The sequence below is a fragment of the Sciurus vulgaris genome (assembly GCF_902686455.1).
Source record: "Sciurus vulgaris genome assembly, chromosome: 13".
In the NCBI taxonomy this organism is placed as follows: domain Eukaryota; kingdom Metazoa; phylum Chordata; class Mammalia; order Rodentia; family Sciuridae; genus Sciurus; species Sciurus vulgaris.
Genome location: NC_136474.1, coordinates 77,550,744 through 77,570,292, shown reverse-complemented (window position 1 = coordinate 77,570,292; position 19,549 = coordinate 77,550,744). Strand labels below are relative to the sequence as shown.

Here is a 19,549-nt window from a genome sequence, read left to right as displayed (position 1 = left end):
ACAAGGTTGCTGCATGCAGCTCTGTGAGCCTCAGTGGGAAGCACACTGACACCCAGACCCTTAACACCACCGACAGGAATGAACCACACACCGGAATTTAAGGAAGAACCTCATTGATCCTAATCTCAAAACCTTCAAAGCAGAAGGAACTTCTCATTTAGCATGATCTTTAAAAATCAGAGCAATGCCTCACATTACCATATTCTAAAGTAATTACTTGCAGTAAGTAAAGATAAATTCATTACTAATTACGCAGTCCTTTATTGTGAAATCCAGAGTAAAATTATTTGAGGTATTTTCTTTTTAAAGCTGACAAGAGAATGACTTTACTTCATCCATCAGTTTGACTAAAGTAATGATTTTCTTAGAATTAAAATTTGTTGAAAGCTCTAAGTATTTCATCTTTTAGGCTAAGAAGCATGTAGTTAATGTCACTACTAATACATTTGTCAGTCTGCTAATTTTCTTTTTCTATTAGAATAAGTAAACATCAGCCCCTTTTAAAAGCATACTATTTACCATGTGTCAGGAGCAATGTAGGGAGACTTATTTGAAAATCATGAGGTAAGGCATTATGAAATGAACAAGAATCACAGGGAGACAATGAAAGAGAAACATAAAAGGGAAAAGGCATTTAATAATTCCAAAGTGATTGTGCAGCCTGCCTCATGTCGAGTGGGGGAGGGCAGTATTTAAAGGGAAACTGAAAAAAAAAATTAAATTAAATTAAACTAAAGTAAGATCTCAAGTTGGAGACACTAGAAAAAATGAAAAAAGAGATGCTTGTGTAAGAAATAGTTCAAATAAAAACAAGAACAATAGTCACACAAAAGAAGGCTTATAAGTATAAAATGGAAAAGTATAAAAGAAAATGAGATTTTTGCATGCATAGTATTAGATCATAGAATAGTTCTTCAGATATGTTTAGTATTTTATGGAATAGATAGAGACAGTACACTTGACTCTGCTTCCTTTAAGGATAAAATCCATTTGTCTGTGCTATCTTGTGTCAGATTTTGTTTAAGGCATCCTTGGAATTATTGCAACTAGGAGAAAATAATATCTACTGGAAAAAATGTCAGTTTTTTATTCTATCACAGATGTTCTTTCTAAAAATTAAAGTTATTTTTGATCATTTTGCTATCATAGAACTCCAAGAGTATAGGTTGGTTTCCAAAAATTGTATTCCAAAGAGCACTGCTACTATAAAATCTTTCATTTAAAATAGACTTCAGAATGCCATTTTCAGCTTTTTGCTTTTTTTTTTTTTTAACTTATTTTTATTGTAAACAAATGGGATACATGTTGGCAGCTTTTTCCTCTACATAATATAGTTACTCAAAACAACAATGGCAACAACTTTTCTTCTGTTACCATTTGAATCCTGAATCTCCCACAAAGGTGCCTGTGTTAGAGGCTTGGTCCCCAGGATGGTGAAAATGGGAGTTGGCACAACTTCTAAGGAGTGGGGCCTAGTGGGAGGTCTTAAGGTCATTGGGGGCATGCCCTCAAGGGGACCCCAGTCCCTTCCTTTACTCTCCCTGTGGCTTCCTAACAAGCAAGTGAATGATTTGCAGTACCATGCGTTCCCTCTATAAGGTGGTACATCGCCGCAGGCCCGAGCGATCATGGTCTAGAACTCCAAAACTGTAAACCAAATTAAACCTTTTATAAGCTGTATTTGTTATAGTGGTGGAAAGTTGAGTAACACAACCTCCGAGGAGAGAGACTAGGTAAAGGGCTATAGCACTTGAGTTTTGTGATATTACAAAATCAGTCATCTTTAGTAGAGAATAGATAACCTTTCCTCATGAAAACTTGAGTGTGGGAGGCTTGTGAGGAAATGGTATTATTCCTCTACTCATAACTATTGTAGATGTTTCTGCTTTTGTTATTTTTATTAATTTTGAAATGATTTAATTTATTTTTTCTGTTTTTATCATGAAATAAATTGGACATAAACTGAGAGGCACAAATGAATTCCTAAAATTTGAGAACTCAAGCTTTCTAAAGTCAAAAAGAGTGGGAAGATACATTACTTACCAGCTTTGTGGACTTAAATAAGCTACTTAATTATCTGTGTCTCAGTTTCCTTATTCAAAAAATGGGATTAAGACTAGCAACTACCTTGCAAAGTTGTTTTGAGGATATTATAAGCCTTCAAAAGTATGCCTATTATATAAGTACTTTCGATAAATATTTATTAAAGGTTAGTTCTTATTAAATTGTAATTGACTTGCCACCTATCCTAGACACAAACCTGTCTCATTCAAGTTCTTCTCCAAGTTTGGTATTATAGGTAGAAATGAATGCAGCCAGAAATCATCAAGTAGAATACTCTTGAGACAGAAATTTCATTAGATGAATTATCTTACTTTGAAATGTTTCAATTACCAAAGACCTTCAGAATTTGGGGACAATAATAATTAGCAGATCCTCCCCACAATGTGTATGGGGAGTGTGTATGTCAGCAGATGGAGAAAAGGGCTTGGGCAATATAGATTTGCTTTAAGTCCAAGTCTTCTTGGGTTAGAAGGGATATCTGCTATGGAATGAAGTCATGACCTGCACTGAGCCTATAATTCACAGAAGACCTTGTCCTGCAGTGTACATTCCACGCAATGGAACCTACCATCACTTTGGACTACACCCTGCCTCCTAGGGGCTGCAAGAAGAGAATCCGTTCTACCTACCATGTGAATTTTGAGAACCTCAGAAGGGATGTACAAAAATAATGTGATGCCAGAAGCCAGATGTATTCTTAATATTAAAGACAATAAATATAGTTCACAGGCAATCCTATTTTTCTAGATTTATAGTCATGTGACTATGTACTAATGCAAGGTAGAATCATTATAGGCATGGACCTGAATAGCAGAAATTTATTCACATATATATTTGCACACTATAGATTGGTGGTATCCAACTGCAAATTCCCTATCTCATGCTGAAAATACTGAGGTTGTTTTGAATTATTCTAATGTTCCAAATGATTTAAGGCACTATATATATATGTGTGTGTATGTGTATATATATACATATATATAATATGTATATACATGTATATACATATATATATAATTTTGTATGTATCTATGTATCTATTGACCTATATCATGATTCATTCTACCTGTAGAGTATTATCTCTTCCTCCCTTTTTATTTGTTTTCTTATGTCTGTTTCTGTTTCTATCTCTGTCTTTCTTTCCCTCAATTCCTTGAAAAAACACAATGAAGCTTTGGTTCAGCCCAGTTGGATGGCGGTTGAAGTAGTAAGCATAGCTCTGCATGGGAGTCTGGGGTTCTGGTTCTCCTGCCTGCCATTCAACTTTCCCAGAAAGAGCATCATAAATATTACCTCCTATCTATCTAAATCTTGGTTTCCTTATTTCTAGAATTAGGAAGTTAGACCCCACGCTGGTTCTGACACTCCTTTCTGGTCCTAGTTCTCTGAAATAAGTAACAAACTCTGGGAAATAAAGAATGATGAAATTAAATTTCTCAAAGAAGTAGTTCAGCAGATTCTTATATCTTCAGCTTTAGTTTAGGGTCTACCTTTAAGTTCCTAGGAACCTTAAAGAACAATGAAAAGTCAGGTACTCAGGAATTTTTCCAATATGTTCTAGAGGACTTACCCATAGTCCATCATAACAGTGATGGATTGGCATATGGCATTCATGGACAACTTTCCAAATTAATGAAAAGCACCTACAACTTGTCAGTTGCTTGTAATGCAGATAATTAAGAGCTACCCTGCAAACATCAGTAACAATTCTGAGCATGCTGGGCACGTAATCAATACTGAAAATAAATATCACATCCAGACGTTCTCATGCACTTAAGTTGAGGCATCAATGATAATAATTTTAAAGTGAGCAGACAGGTACTTTACCTGGCTGAGACAAAAGTGGTGTGTAAGGGACTTTCGGTTCTATTGCACTCATTGGTGGAGGTAGCAAAGGGTTAGCAAAGCTGCGCAGCGGATGAGTTGGTCGAACACAGGCTGTGGGGATGGTTCTGCTTGGTGCTTCCTCACTGCTGGGATGCTCAGGCTGAGCTGGGGGCAGCATGGGTGCCTGCTGTGTGGTTGGTCCCTCACTCACTGCTGTAATGGAGACAAGAAATCTAGTCATGATTCCAGACAGAGTTTGTTATCCATAAGAATCCTAATTCAGTTCAATGAGACATACAGGATCTGGCCCCCCTATTCTCTAAATTATGAACATTTTCATTGTTCTACCCTCATATATTTAGAGCATATTTTTGGCACTTCCCCTTTAAACAGTAGAAATAGGTCCAGCAGGACAGGGATCAGGAAGAGTAGTAAAATATATTCAGCACTGACTATATTGCCTGAACTGTCTGGGCCCTGTAATCATAAGTGATGAAGCGAGAAAAAAGAGTTATTTCTCCTTTCATAAGTAGCAATGTCAGTGAAATGCAATGTTCCAAACCCAGTTACAGCTGCATTATTATCTACCAGCCAATATGCCAATTTTTCTGTGATTTAAACATGCCATGTCAACTGTCAAACAAATCAGAGTTACAGGGTGCTCAGAGGCATTGCTAATAAAATGATACAAATAATAACCACTATCATTATCTCCCATAACAAAATAGAGACACATCTAGCTTAAAGTTATATGAGAGACAACTCTGCTGGAACAAGTTGCCTGGATGCAGAATTCTGATTTTCCCTTTTTGGTAGCAAACCTTGTAATTTCCAGGCAGATTATTACAGTTGAAGAGGTTTCATACAGTCATCTGTGGAAGCCTATGGGCATTTGAACAGCTTTGTGTATGGAAATATACCTTTGCTTCAGGGAATGTAGTTGAGTAAGACTAAAATATTTCCAAGGCAATTTCTCTTTTGTAGGAGAATGTGACTCAACTTTATTCATTCATATTCAAAATATCAGAGATCCAGGTTGAACCACAAATGAAAGAAACTGCCTAATGTCTTAAGTATTAACCACCTACAAGTATTTCAGATGATTCAAGTCTTAAAAAAGTTTTGTTGGGTAAATTAAAAAGCAAAGGCAGCGATGGAAGAATCTCACTTTTAAAAAAGAAGTTTTAACCAGGAAATATTTGATGATAATGAATTTCAGAGAGATAATTTTGAGACAACTCTCCAGGAGGCTCAAGAAAGTTAGTAAAGGGCAAAGGAGATAGAAAGAAAATCAGATAAAGCCGAAGGGAGCAGAGATGAAAGATACAAAGGATCAAGATACACTATTAAAGAGATGCAGAAGTGAAATGTGTCTTCTGAGGCACTTGTTTTCATTCTTCTGTATTGGGAAGGGGTCAGAAGTCCTTTGGGTTGTGGAGTGGCCTTCAGGCTAACCTCACTCAAAGATGGAGTAGGATGATGTAAGGCCAACCAAGGACAGGAAGTAGTCCTATAGCAACCAGAGCCAAAATACAGGCAGAGCCTAGATAAAACATTTCTTCAAAGAGGGGAAATCAAAAAAGTAAACTGCTAAGAACACTCCAGGTAGGTTATAGGGAGATAGGTTGCTTGTAAGATGGTAAAGGGGAGAGGAACACTTTGAGGTTTGCATTCAATCTGAGATATATAGTGAGATGATTGAAAGCACAGGTTTAGAGACAAATTATGTCGATTTTACTATGGACTCACATTTCCTCTAAATGACAGAATGATCGGTAGCCAATTATCCAAATAAAGACTTGATTATGCAGCTAACTCCCAACATGGACATCTTTGTGTCACTGGCCTGAGAATGGTGGCTGAGTTCTGCACTCATTCCTGTCCCCTAAAGAAGGCCCACTTTGATGTGGGTCTCTTTACTTGCACTTTGTTCATGCTGTAGGTCCCAAAGGGGTGTTACAAATGGTTAGACTGAAGTAATTGCTTAGCAGGGAAAAAGAGCCACTCTCAGAAAGGGCCCTGGAGATAATCCTTGGGATGGAGAAAATTATTTATTACAAGGGGTTTATATTCTCATGGGGAAAATTGGGGGAACTTAAAATGCTTTGACTTCCACTCAACTGAAGGTCTCTCATCCTTTGTGAACTGTGAGTCTCACAAATAAGGTCCCTGAGACTGCAGTTCTCTGATCTCTTTTTGTCTCCAACTGGCTGATTCTTCTTAAAGGGTTCATATCATTAAATTTAAAATATCTGTCCAGAGTAAGTAATTTCACAATTTTCTTTAGAAATCTGCCTTAGATGATTCTTTGTATTGAAGAGGGATTGTAATTACTCTACATTATAGTTTAGAAAATTCTTTTAGTATTAAAGAAACAATGATACATTTCCTTCTTGTTTTCTTCCTTCATTTTTCCTGTTCTATTTCTTCTTTCGAAATGAAAGATCCATAGTAAAATATTATTTAATCATAAGTTTAAAGAAATGTACATGCATCACTTTTCAGTCCTCTGAAATCCAGTCTCTTATTTTAATAAAATGCTTAATATTTCATGTGACCACATGCATTTTGACAACATCATTGTAATTATTTTGGCTACTTGCAATCCTACTCTCTCATGATAGTGCTCTTCATCAGCCTCTCTAAAACCAAAAGTTCTCCGCATGCCCAGTCCCGCATCCTCAGGGTTTTGCTGATCTTCCCTACTGGGAGCACCATCATGTGGTCTTTGATACAGATGGATCAACTGTTAGGTGAAATCCATCCTTAGGACCACACACAGTGAAAAGGAAGTGCCTACAACCCTGGGTGGAATGGGAGAGACCAGTGTGGGGACTGAATGAATTGCCAATCCAGAAGGGACTGTTTTCATTTTGTTCAAAATGACAAGGGTTTCCAAAGAATATTCATAATTCTTATATTTTAGTGGAGCAAAAGAAATGATTTTTCAGAACTGACATTTAAAGCAGTAAAAACCCTAAAACAAACACAATAGCAACTACTCTGTAATAGAAATGCTTTCATTTCAGATGAGGCTGTTTGGCCAGTTCAGCACCAGCTCCAGGACACCTGCAGGAGACACACTGGCTCTGAGACATGGCATTTAGCTGTGCTTAGAGCTCTGAAAGCAAAGGAAATCTTCTTCTGCCCACAAAGTACAGCCTCCCTGCAATTCAGAGGGCAAAATGAGAATGAAATAGGTGCTGGCAAGGCACTCATTTTCAAATGATGAAATAGTAGGAATTCATTGTATAGATAGCATCCGATTACACAGCAGAGTCAAATCTCAAGGCACTTTATAATAATTAATGTCAACACATAAATAATTGCTGTAGAATAAGTGGCAAAAATGTTGCAAAAATGTTAATGAGAATTTTTTTCTTCTGTCTACATGTGCAGTATTTGATAGAAACACCGCATACCAATAACTCTCTGCAATGACTCTAAGATACGAATATCTCTAGGATCTCAATTCACTCTTTAATCTCAGAACAGCACCATGTAATATTCCTGAGTGATCTCAATTCCTTATAGACTGGATTTCAGAAAAGACTCTAGAGAATAATCCATGAACTCTATTATATTCCTGATATTTTTCTAGGTCAAATTCTGTTTTTGGACTGGCAATTTGGTATAGAACCAGCTCAAAAAAAAAAAAAAAAAAAATAGCATGGATAAAATTGGTGAGCCCTCCAATAGAACGGGAGGGAAGAGTGGAAAATCACTTAAACTTTAGTATTGCAACTTGATTCAAAGATGAGAAACATGGGGGTACTAATTCTATAATGACTGGCACAAATGAAGCCCCAAGACTACTATGTATTTTAGATGTTCTTAAAGCACACTGCTGCTCCCTGTTCCCCAGGGTCAGCTCTTTCGCCTTATTGAGGCTGAGAGTTAAAGTTTCTTAGAAGGAAGAGGAAATATTTACCCATCACAACTGTGTGAATCTCTGTGGATGGGTTAGCAGACGTGTGTAATGCAAATATACATGCTATATACTTTCTTACAGTTGGAGAGAAATTCAACTTTATCTACTTCAGAAAGCAGCAAGTTTTGAGGGCAGGGCTTTAGTGATTTGTCTCTTACCAAACTCTAAGGTCTTTCAGATAACTTTGGAGGATATAGTGTCTTTACACTTTGCAAAGCCACCTTTTTCTTTTTTTACGTGTGCCTTTCTCTGTTTCTCAAGGTGACTAATAAGACGCTTTTACTCAGAGTCATGAAATGTTTTCTGCTTGAGAGAGAACAGGGATGCTTAGTGTTCTTCAATGCATTTAGAAACCAATACTGAATGGCTGGAAGTTAACTGTTACTGACAGCAACTTAGAAAATATTTCCTTTCCTAGAAAAGAAGGTGTTTATTCTTTCTTTCTTTCTTTCTTTCTTTCTTTCTTTCTTTCTTTCTTTCTTTCTTTCTTTCTTTCTTTCTTTCTTTTTTTTCTTTTCTAACCAATCACTTGATACATATTAGATCCTATTTCTTTGATATTGCACATGTTTTGTTCAACAGATACTTGATGAATGACTGAATATATATTTTAAAAATCTTGGTCAGAAGTATAATGTCTATTGTCCTGTGACTATAGATGAAGTTAAAAAAATCATTAAGCACTTGGTTTAGACTATTTTATTTATCTAACTTCATATAGTAGTTATATATTTTATATTTATTTCATTTTATAAGTTAAATAATTATCTTTATTTAATAAACATTTTAAAGCAATTATCAAAATTAAAAAAATCTATGAAAGAGACAAAATATTTTAATGAATTAATTAACTTCTAGCATACTTCAGTTTTAGAGGTGATTTAGGTTCACAGCAAAACTGAGCAGAAGGTGGAGATTTCCCAGATAGTTCCTGGGTATATAGCCTTCCCACTACCAAAATCATTGACTAGAAAAGTTCATGCAAATAAATATCTTTTAACCATGGCAAAAATCAAAATTCTTACCATGGCATTTCTTTTTGATTCTACTTTAGCTTTCAGAATCATTTTCCCCATGATTTAATGAGACAGTTTAACAAGCTGAACCAACTCGGACAAAAAAGGAAGGAGGAGGAGATGGACTACAGATCTCAGGAGGTAAGTTTCCAGGAGGGACTGGGCTTTTAGAAAGGGTAAAGTGGTGAGAAATATATTGTGGATAAAATTAATCTTTGGAGGACCTGAGTCCTCCAGAGACTCATGTGTTGAAGGATTGGTCCCAGTGCGGTAAGGTTCAGAGGTGGGACTTTTGGGAAGTGATTGGTTGATGAGGGCTCTGACCTTGTGAGTGGATTAATCCATTGATAACTTTCTGAACTCCCGGTAGGTGGTGGAGAATGTAGACAGGGGGCATAGTTGGAGGAAGCAGGTCACTGGGCTTGCCTTGGAAAGTTCCCAGTGACCTACTCCCTCTTCCACTCCTTCTTCTCTCCCTCTGCTTCCCAGCTGCCATGAACTGAGAAGCTTTCCTCTGCACATCCTTCCACTATGATGTTCTGCCTCACCTCAGGTCCAAAGCAATGGAGCCAGCAAATCGTGAACTGAAATCTCTGTAACTCTGAGCCAAAACAAATCTTTCCTCCTTTAAGTTGTTAATGTCAGGTATTTCGGTCACACTATTAGAAATCTGACCCACCAATTACTAATACAGAAAGTAGTGAACTTCAGCTCGTATCTGTCATTCAGAGGAACCAGAGGAAGGCCATTCTGTACGTTCTTCTTTAGATGTGCCTTTAAAGTCATAGAATGTGGAGGAAATCCAAAGAATATAGTAGACACGATCCCATGAGGAGAAGACTAACTAAAACTAAAAGATTCTCTTCGGACATGAGATAGGGACTTGTGTGGTCTGAATTTTTTTACTAAAATCACACATTTAGTTGTTTTTGGGATTTGGAAATTATGTGTGATTAGACTTCCCCCATGTTTCTCATTTAATTTTCCTCACTATGGTGTGGGGGGCTCTTTTCCCTTGAGATTTTGCACACAACTCTATTCTTCGGGTATGATGTACAATGAGAAAAGGGAAAATGAATCTCATTCTCCCCTGGCAGATTTTTGAAGCCTTTTAATTCTAACTTTGCCACATCCAGACGATTTATGATTTCTTAGAGCTGCCCCGATTGAGTTGGAAAAAATATAGCTTACCTCACGAATACATTTTATTGCTGTTACTATCATATCTATTACAAAATATCCTCTCTCACATGAGCTGCTGAGTCACCTGTTCTTAACTAAGAGATGAAAGCCATAAAATCGATTTTAAAAAGCTGTGCTCAAAGGGAAAAAAAATGTCAAATGGCACAGAAGAAATCACTAGGGTGTATATAATAGCTGAAATATCTCCTTCTATTCCTGCCTCTGCCCTCCTTCAGGAAAATGAAATACTACTCCAAAAATCTTTTCCTCTCCAATATTAAAAGCTGAAAATGTATTGCTTAAATGAGTAAAGAAAGTCAAAGCATTCAACAAGTATTGATTCATTGGGACTCAACTGAGACATACTTCAATTTGACCAGCAGATATTAAATAAGAATACACTGCAAGATGTGACTTGATTATGAACCACCTACTTAATAGTACATATCAATTTAAAGTACCCACTACATCACTATTTTATGAAAACACTTGGCCTTTGCTGGTCCCCATACCATAAAATGTCAGTATAGCATGCTGCAGAAGAACTTCTAGGAAATCAGCCTAAAAGCATGTGAGCCAGGATCCAAAGAAGGGCCTGTTGTATAAAGGAACATTCTATCAATAGGATCATAGGCAAATCAATATTTCCAAGGCTTAGGAAGTTCAGAATGTTACACATTATCTTGCTACTATTCATTTTTTCTTATTAAAAAGAAAGGAAAATGCATTACACTGACTTCTTCCTGCTCCAAAACCTCGGTCCACTGACAGCGTTGGGAATGGAACAGGCCGGAGAGTGAACTGTGGGTGGGGGTATCCACACGTGGGAGATGGGAGGATTCCTGGGTACTGGGCACTTTCTAGGGTTGGCACAGGGATGGCACTCACGACAGCTGTAAAACAAAGACATGCATGTTTTTTTGAAATCCTGCATATCCACCTAGTGAGCATAAAGGGAAATGGCTGAATTTTAAGATCCCCAAATCCATATAGGGCACTCTTTGTAACTTCGTGGTGGTTTTTTACTTACCTCTTCCATAATGCCCTTTTACTTTATAGAAGATAGCTCACTTCTGGAGCATCTTAATCTGGAACATTACCCTATAGTTCTAAACTTTCCATGGTTCAGAGAAATGATTAATCGAGATACCAAAGAGCCACCTCAATGTTCCATCATTATTATTATTATTATTATTATTATTAATTATTTTGTCTTCTTTCTTTTAAGTACAGAATGTTAGGTTGTTCATAAATTGAATGTACTATGTAGAGCAGGCTGAAAAAGGGCTGAGAACTTTCCATTATTCTATAAATGAACCTATGGCTGCTGAGAGATAGCCTGGAAAGATGAAAGCCAAGTATATTCTCAATATTCATACCTGGGATTTATCTGTAAAGAGAAAACCCTTCAAACAGCCAAAGCAGTGCTGGGGAGTGATACCACTTTAAATGTAACTAGATGTTTTCCAGGAATATCAACATTTTTTAGTTATGTTGGTTGAAATCCACAGATTAAAAATTTATACAGTATTTTCTAGATTTAGTCAGTTTCCTTGAATTCCATTATTTGACAACTATTCAATTATATCAGTATGAAATATTTATTCCAACTATAGTCAATCTTCATTTTAATTCAGCTTATAAAATGCTTAGTATTCCCTGTGTGTCATTAGAAAAATAAAAAACAAAGAAACAAAAACCTATCATCGCATTAACTCCCTTAAAGTTAAGCAAGATACTGTGATGACAGGTTTCTGTTGTATGTCCTATGAAATTAAGAAAATTACGTTCTTAAATACATGATTTTTATTTGGTTACATCCTAATGCTAGTCATTGGATTTTATCATGTGCATACAAGCCCATTTGCTAAAGGAAAACTTTTTTCTATAAATCACATATCTTATTTCATAAATAACTTCATAATTATAGATTCAAATTGCCTTACACTATTGTAAATCAATGAGAAACAACACATTGATTGTTTTTTACATTTTCTAACCTGAACATTCAGATGAATTATATTAAGAATATAACACTTTAAACTGAAAGGGCTGCTTGTGGTAAACTAGCTTTAAAAGTGGCTTATGCCATTGGCAGGAAAATGGATGGAACTAGAGACCATTATGTTAAGTGCAATAAGTCAAACTTGGAAGGTGAAGAGACCCCTGTGTTCTCTCATATACGGAAGCTAGAAAGGAAAGAGGAAAAGGAAGGTGGGGGCAGATCTAATGGAACTCAAGGGAGGTCAGCAGAGGAAAGGTACCAAGGGATGGGAGGTGGGGAGCATGGAGGGAGGTTCAGGGAGTGACACTGGCCAAAGTACATGGGTGTAGGTTGTGCATATACAAAGCCCGTCACAATGTACAACTATCATGCACCAATAAATATGTGGAACACACAAAAAAATACAATAACCAAAAAGGCATTCCAGAATGTATTTTCCAATATATGTATAATATTCCTTGAAATGCCTATGAACTTTTTATTTGAATTAGAAAACAGAAGTTGGCTTTTTTCAGATAAACATTTTTGATTGCCTGGCATGAAAATGAGGAATAAATCTGTAAAATAGGTCAAATTAAAGGTATTTTCCATAAATTGAATAAAAATATATAAATCATTTAATAAGATGGAAACATTTTGCCAAATATTGCTTTAGTAAAGATTCATTACAAATTATTATTAGTTTTAAATTTATATATATATATACATATATTTAGTTGTTCATGGACCTTTATTTTATTCATTTATTTATAAATCTAGTGTCTTACGCATGCTAGGCAAGGGCTCTACCACTGAGCCACAACTCCAGCCCAGTACATTACAAACTATATTCCTATTTTTCTAATACTGTCTCAATAGTTTATACAAGGTTGCAGTTCTATGTTATAATTACTTGATATTCTTGGTACAGCTTTATGTTTCTGTGCCTCCCAGAAAATAAGAATGTAAAAACCTGAATGAATGCTGAATTATTTCACAATGATTTAATCCATAACTTATAACTTCAGCATAACTGAAGAAGTGTTCTCATCTAGCTGTGAGTTGAAAGATTATTATCAATGAGTTTGGGTCAGAGTTCACAGTGTGTTTTTGGCATGCAATTTAGGTGTTGAAATCATTGTGGTAAAAAAAATCTCATTGTTATATTTACTCATACATATATGCAAACAAAGTTCTTCAGTTTTAGGTCAATAAAAAGAAAATTTGAAATAGAATTTGTGCAACACATGTATTCATACATGAATATATACAATTAATGTATAAAAAGACCCTTTCATGTCATTAAGTGATAAAATTTCAATAAAATTTTACTTTATATACAACAGCGTGGAAACACTACTTGCAATGTTAACTCAAGCCATAAGAACAAAAGTTAATATTAAAGGCAATGTCATTGGAAATAAAACATAAAATTTAAGTTTATAAACATTTGATGCTGCAAAGAAGATAGATGATCAATAAGAGACTGTCAATCATAAAAATAATGGATCATGCTTGTATATTATGAGAAAAGTGAAGTGTAGATAATAATTCAAGGAGAAAAATGAATGATGTGAACCTTTCTCTAGGAAAGAAGAGCTTCCTCCTGTGATTACTAAAGGCATTTAATGAATATCCAACCACTATAATATTTTTGGGTTTTTTAATTTATTTAAAAGAGTGGTGTACCAGAAAAATTTCATGTCTCAGAAATTTAACTTAAAACAAAAATATTGAATGTTAAATTTTAAATGTGTGAGGGTTTAGATAGTTTTTCTGAATTAGTTTAGGAGAAACTTAAATGAAAATTTGAGAATAAGTGACACATAACACAAAGCCTCAACAAGGGCATCGTATAAAGAGTAAATGATGGGCACACATACACAGATATGGCCCCAGAAAAATTTTAAAATGGCAAGGAAATTTTAAATAGAATCAGAGACTGAAGCCAGATACCAGCCAAAAGGATTATCAATTCCTTCAAGAAAGGAGGTTATAATTTTGGTTGTCTTTGCATCTCATAATACAGTGCTAGAAATACCTCATTTTTCAAATGAGCTAACAGGAGGGATTATCAACCAACAGGAGTCATATCTGGAAATCTGACTTCTTAACACCCTGGAGTTTTTAAGTGGTTTGGTATATTACTTAGTATCCCAAGGTTTATAGTCATTATAGTTATAATAATAATAACAGAATTGAACACATAAATAAAATCCATATGAGATTATAAAATCTATTTTTATAAAACTCAAATTTCAAAACTCTGAGGCATTCAATTTCACTATTTTATCCATTTTATTGATCAAACATGATCATTAACAACCATTAGGGTTGATGGTCAGATTTCAAAGCATAACCGGTACTGACAATTTCTACTCAAAAAATAAATGTTGCAATGATCATCTCCCTTAGACATAGATGGTGCCTGCCCCACAAGTTATGTATATTTCTTTCTCAGTATCATTAAGTTATTATAATAAAATAAAAGTATAAGCCAGTGTTTCAAACTGTTTAGAAAAAGTTTCATTTCATTATCAATATTATTATATTGCTATAATAAAAACACTAACGTTTGAACCAATGTTTTATACTATGTTTAGAAAAAGATTTTCACCAGAGTCTTCTAGTATTAAGCCAAATAAACTTGGAAGGAGAAAAATAAAAGGATTCGACAAGCCACAGAATCTGTAAGTTAGAGAACTGAGGGAACCCAAGAGACTAAATTTATATTCTAGTTCCAAGTCCTTCATTACTGAAAAAAGTAATTTCACTTTTCAATAGTTTCACATTTTGGCTACTGACCTGGGTATAAAGGGTTTGCAAATAATAAAAGTTCTTTGAAAAAGAATAATCTATTGTGTTTGTGTATCTCAAAAACTCTCATTATTTTATTTCCTAACATGGAGTGGACTACCCCATAGTTTTGAGGTATTCTGAATTATGATTCATTTCTGAAGGAGCATGGAAGCAAACATTTATATATAACAATAGTCGTTGCAAAAATAGTCATCCGAAAAAAAGTTGGATACAGCACTATTTATTAAAGTATCTTTTGTTATTTTTCCCTGAGATACCAGTTTTGAGAACCAGAAATACACACACAGAAAGGTAGAAACACTACCATTTATAGCATTCGCTGGGCTGGTATGTTTATGTAAAGCAGCTTGGAACGCAATACCATTAAGCATTTTCAGTAAATCTTTGCTCTGTGGCCAGACATGACAAGAAATCTCTTCTGACACAGTTTGCTGGCAATTGAATTTATATCTGACACTGATGCACAAAGATTTTTCAGGTAGAAATTCCCTCACCAAATTATTTAGCTCCCTGAGCAGGGCACTGTGGTATTTGAGAACTTTTACAACACTCTTTTAAAATGTTAGTACTAGATGTGACCTACAGGATAGCTAAAGTGAAGATATTTCTAATGTTATGAATTTTAAGAACTAAAATCTTCCCTTGATGTTTCTCAACATGATAATTGACAGAATTGAGAGGTTTGTGGAGGAGGAGTGGGGAACAAATATAATAATAAAGAAAATTACATGTTGAAGTGAAGGCTTCAAGTGACATGATTTCTCTGTGGGCTTCTCTTTACCCTACCTTTTCTGCAATGGCCTATAGATAAGTTGAGACATTTGGAAATTTAGTGTCTATTGCCCTTGAAAATTATTCACATCCCATTTATATTTTCAGGTGTTCTTTGACTATCAACTGTCACAGAAAAACATCTATCAGTATCCACAAACTTGATGTAGGGCCTCTTTGGGGAAAGTGCTAAGATTAATGCAGATACACTCTGTAGTTATCCTTCTCATGGTGGGAAAAGCCCAAGTGCTCAAGTCAAACTGCATGGGGCATTACCTACTTCTGACACCTACTTATGAATAAGTGTCACTGGCAATACACTCTCCTGTAGATTTGCTCTCCTGTGGATTCTCTGCTCATTTTACAGTGTGGCCTGGTTACTCACAGAATATGGCAGAAGGGATGGTTATCACTTCCACGATTGTGGCGGGCGAATAGGGCCCAGGGTTATGCCACGTGCATCTAAAGATGGCGACTGGCAGAGAGCAAACGGTGTCCTGATTATTCCTGGAGAAAGGCAGGAAGCGTTTACAATTGGCATGATAATCAGTTCTGCCGCCTGGCGCGTGGACAGATATACTTTACATGTATGCTCGAGCGAGTGATCGCTTGACCTTTAACAGGATTGGATGAACATATCTGGTTACAATTGCTTATGCATGAGACTGCTTATATATTGAGGGTGTTATTTGAATAAAGGGGAAGCTGCTTCATGAACCTCTGAAGTGTACGTGTCTTTCGTCCTGCTGGTCGGGCCGTAAGAGAAGCGGCTGCAGAGCCGCTTGGAGCAACCCAGGCTAGAAGCGGCGGTTTTCCGTACATGATTGGGTTAGAAAAGATGACTTGCTGTCTTTCACCATCCACCTCTCAGATCACATTCTGGAGGAAGGCTGATGTCATGTCTTCAGGAAATACCAAGGGAATCATGGGGAGGTCCAAGTAGTAAAGAACTGAGGCCCTTGACCGAGAGCCAGCAAAGAACCTCTGACCCAGAACCACCTGGTTTCATTGTTCCTGGGTTCCTGACAAAGCTGTTAGGAAAGTAAATGAAAGTTGTTTTACATTGTTACATTATGGGGGTAATGTGTTATGTAATAATAGATAACTATACACTGACGAGTAAATTACTCAAGCTATTGTAAGTTACCTCATCTGTAAAATGGGAAGGATAAGCACACCAACTTTATGATGCAGTTGTGAGCGAGGATCAAAGAGCTCATCCACAGCGAAGTATAGCAAAGGAGGGGTCAGGAGTTAGAACCTTATACATATTGACTCTTGTTACTAATCTGCATGGCTCCAACCTGTCTGCGCAAGACTGGAATGAAAACTGTCTCATTGGAAATGTTGTTTAAAACATCATGTCCTACATTTGAGAAAAAGAAGTACAATATATTAAGATAGAGGCAAATAAATCCCTTTGAAATCAAATTTGAACCTGATGGAATTACGACCCTGTAAGATATTTGAGACTGGAATGTTAAATTCTTCCTGCAGGGGAGCCAAAGAACTGGAGTAGTGATTATGACCTGAAATTTGGCTTGAAATTCATGATTTGTCTTCTATGAGCCCTTCATCTGTCAACTGGCCCACTCCTAATGTGGTTTAGACCCACATCACAAGAGGAGGCAGGATGTGAAGCTACCTGGCTCAGTGCCAGTCATAGGGTGGCTATGAACAGTATCAAGATCCAAAGTCATGCACCATTAGAGGGCAACTTTAAAGCTCCCACAATCTCCCAGCCTCTAACCCTTCTACTGGCCATCTTGGCTGAGGTCTTTTGAGATAGGGCTATGAAGTTCAGAAATATGGAATAATTGTGACTAACTGGGAATAAATTTTGACATACTAAGTATCAGACCAAAGATGAGGCTGGAGGGAAGATAAACCCTTATGTGGGCCCATAGGATTAAGAGGAGCTGGAGGCATAAAACTGTTCCCTTCTCAGCAAACCAAGTGACTTTCCCAAGACATGGCAAGCCCATTTGCCTTAATCATTTATAAGTTGCCCCAGATTCCCCCAAACCTTGATTCAGATGGGAAAGGTTCTGGAATAAATGATAGTACATTTTATTGTCAAATCTCTAAGACATAATAAGTGTGGTGTGGATGTGTGGAAAAAGGCACACTCATACATTTCTGGTGGAGTTGCATACTGGTGCAGCCACTCTGGAAAGCAATATGGAGATTCTGCAAAAAACTTGGAATGGACCCAACATTTACCCAGATATCCCACTCCTCAGTTTATACCCAAAGGACTTAAAATCAGCTTACTATAGTAAAACCACCACATCAATGTTCATAGCGCTCAATTCACAATAGCTAGATTGTGGAACCAATTGAGATATCCTTCAATTGACTAATGGATAAGGAAACTGTGGTATATATACACAGTAAAATATTACTCAGTCATAAAGAAGGATAAAATCATAGCATTTTCTGGTAAATGAATGGAGTTGGAAAATATTATGCTAAGTGAAAAAGGCCAAGCCCAAAAAACCAAAGGCCAAATGTTTTCTCTGATAAGTGGATGATGATACACATGGTGTGGGGACAAGAGAAGAATGGAGGAACTTTGGATGGTGTAGAGGAAAATGGGGCAGGAGGGGATGGGGGAAAAAAGATAGTAGACTGAAACTGCCAGTATTACCCTATGTATATGTATGATTACATGAATGGTGTGAATGTACATTATGTACAACCATAGAAGTGAAAAGTTGTACCCGTTTGTGTACAATGAATCAAAATGCAGTTTGTAAAAAATAAAAATTAAAAAAAAAATTTTAAATTAAAAATTAAAAAAAAAAAGAGTTGAAGAAGAACTGGTGACATTAAATCTTAAAAAGAAAAATCTAAGTCTGTGTCCTTTTTACATTCCATCATCTGAGGTTCCTATGCTTTCACCAACTCTTTGCCAGATCCTCTATTAATTCCTTATCTATGAGAAACAAGCCATCTCTTGCCTTGTAAAATCCTCCCTAAAAGCATGCTTCTGCACTCCCTGCAGGCACCTGTTTGAGCTTACAAGACTATGTCTTGTTTGCTTGTCAGTTTTGCAGGGTGGAGGTCTGACCCAGGGCCTCCTGCGTGCTAGCCAAGTGCTCCACCACTGAGCCACATGTCTTGCCTCCAAAACCATCTCTTGGCTTTCCACACCATCCTTCTAACCACCTGGCTTTAACAATCCAGTCTCTACTCAATTTGATTTTACAAGCCCTTTGCTTATAAAACTAGCAAGAATGAAAGTGTGTGTTCCACTTATCTGCAACTCTTTTCAAGCTTGTTTTTATTCAAAGCCATGACATCCACAAAACACAGCACAGGACACACAGTGTGGAGGGGCTGTATTGGTCCTGCCTCACGGGGCAATCCTAGTAAAAGGAAGAAAGAAGCCTGCTATTCAAGACTCAAAGAATAAAATCTGATCTTAATGATATTATGATCAAACTAGTACTTGAAAGATCTATTAGGTAATGATGATGTTTCGAATGCAAATTTTAATGAGGTTAGAAATCTCAGCTGCTTTCTTCTTCCCTCACAGTTTCAAGCTGTTGAAAATCTGGATGTTATCAATGTCATGGCGCTAGAGCAGTTGTGTGCACTTGTTTACACCCTTTGCTTCAAAGAAAGCATTCTTGGTTGGTTATGGGCGTCCACCAGGGCTGCTGGGTGTTGGAATGAATGCCTAGTTCCAGAAACCTATTGAACTGGTCCACTCTTTAAGTGCTGATCTTTCGTCTCTTGTATCCAAGGGTCATGTAAGGATTCTGAGTCAGGATCAAACATCCTACAGCCTGGAATTATCTTCTCACAGGCCAGTGAGTCTCCATGTCCATCTGCCCAGAAGCAGAGCTTCTAGAACTATGGTACCTAGAGCCTACAGAACTTTATTTTTAAAAAAATCTTTTATTCATTCAGGTTTATTTCATTTCTCAACAGTTTCTCCAACTTGCT

The 19,549-nt window shown here is 36.5% G+C and overlaps 1 protein-coding gene across 2 annotated transcripts in view; it reads right to left on the bottom strand.

The window, feature by feature from the left end:
* The window catches only part of DCC (DCC netrin 1 receptor), a 1,229,995-nt gene that overhangs the window by 27,444 nt on the left and 1,183,002 nt on the right, over positions 1-19,549 (bottom strand). The window contains exons 27-28 of one of the 2 annotated variants that reach the window (XM_079109018.1): positions 10,758-10,913; positions 3,892-4,104 (exon numbers count right to left, since the gene is read on the bottom strand). In XM_079109018.1, the coding sequence (XP_078965144.1) occupies positions 3,892-4,104; positions 10,758-10,913 (369 nt within the window). Of the gene's footprint in view, positions 1-3,891; positions 4,105-10,751; positions 10,914-19,549 lie in introns of both variants that reach the window. The other variant, XM_079109019.1, reaches the window with a different exon arrangement.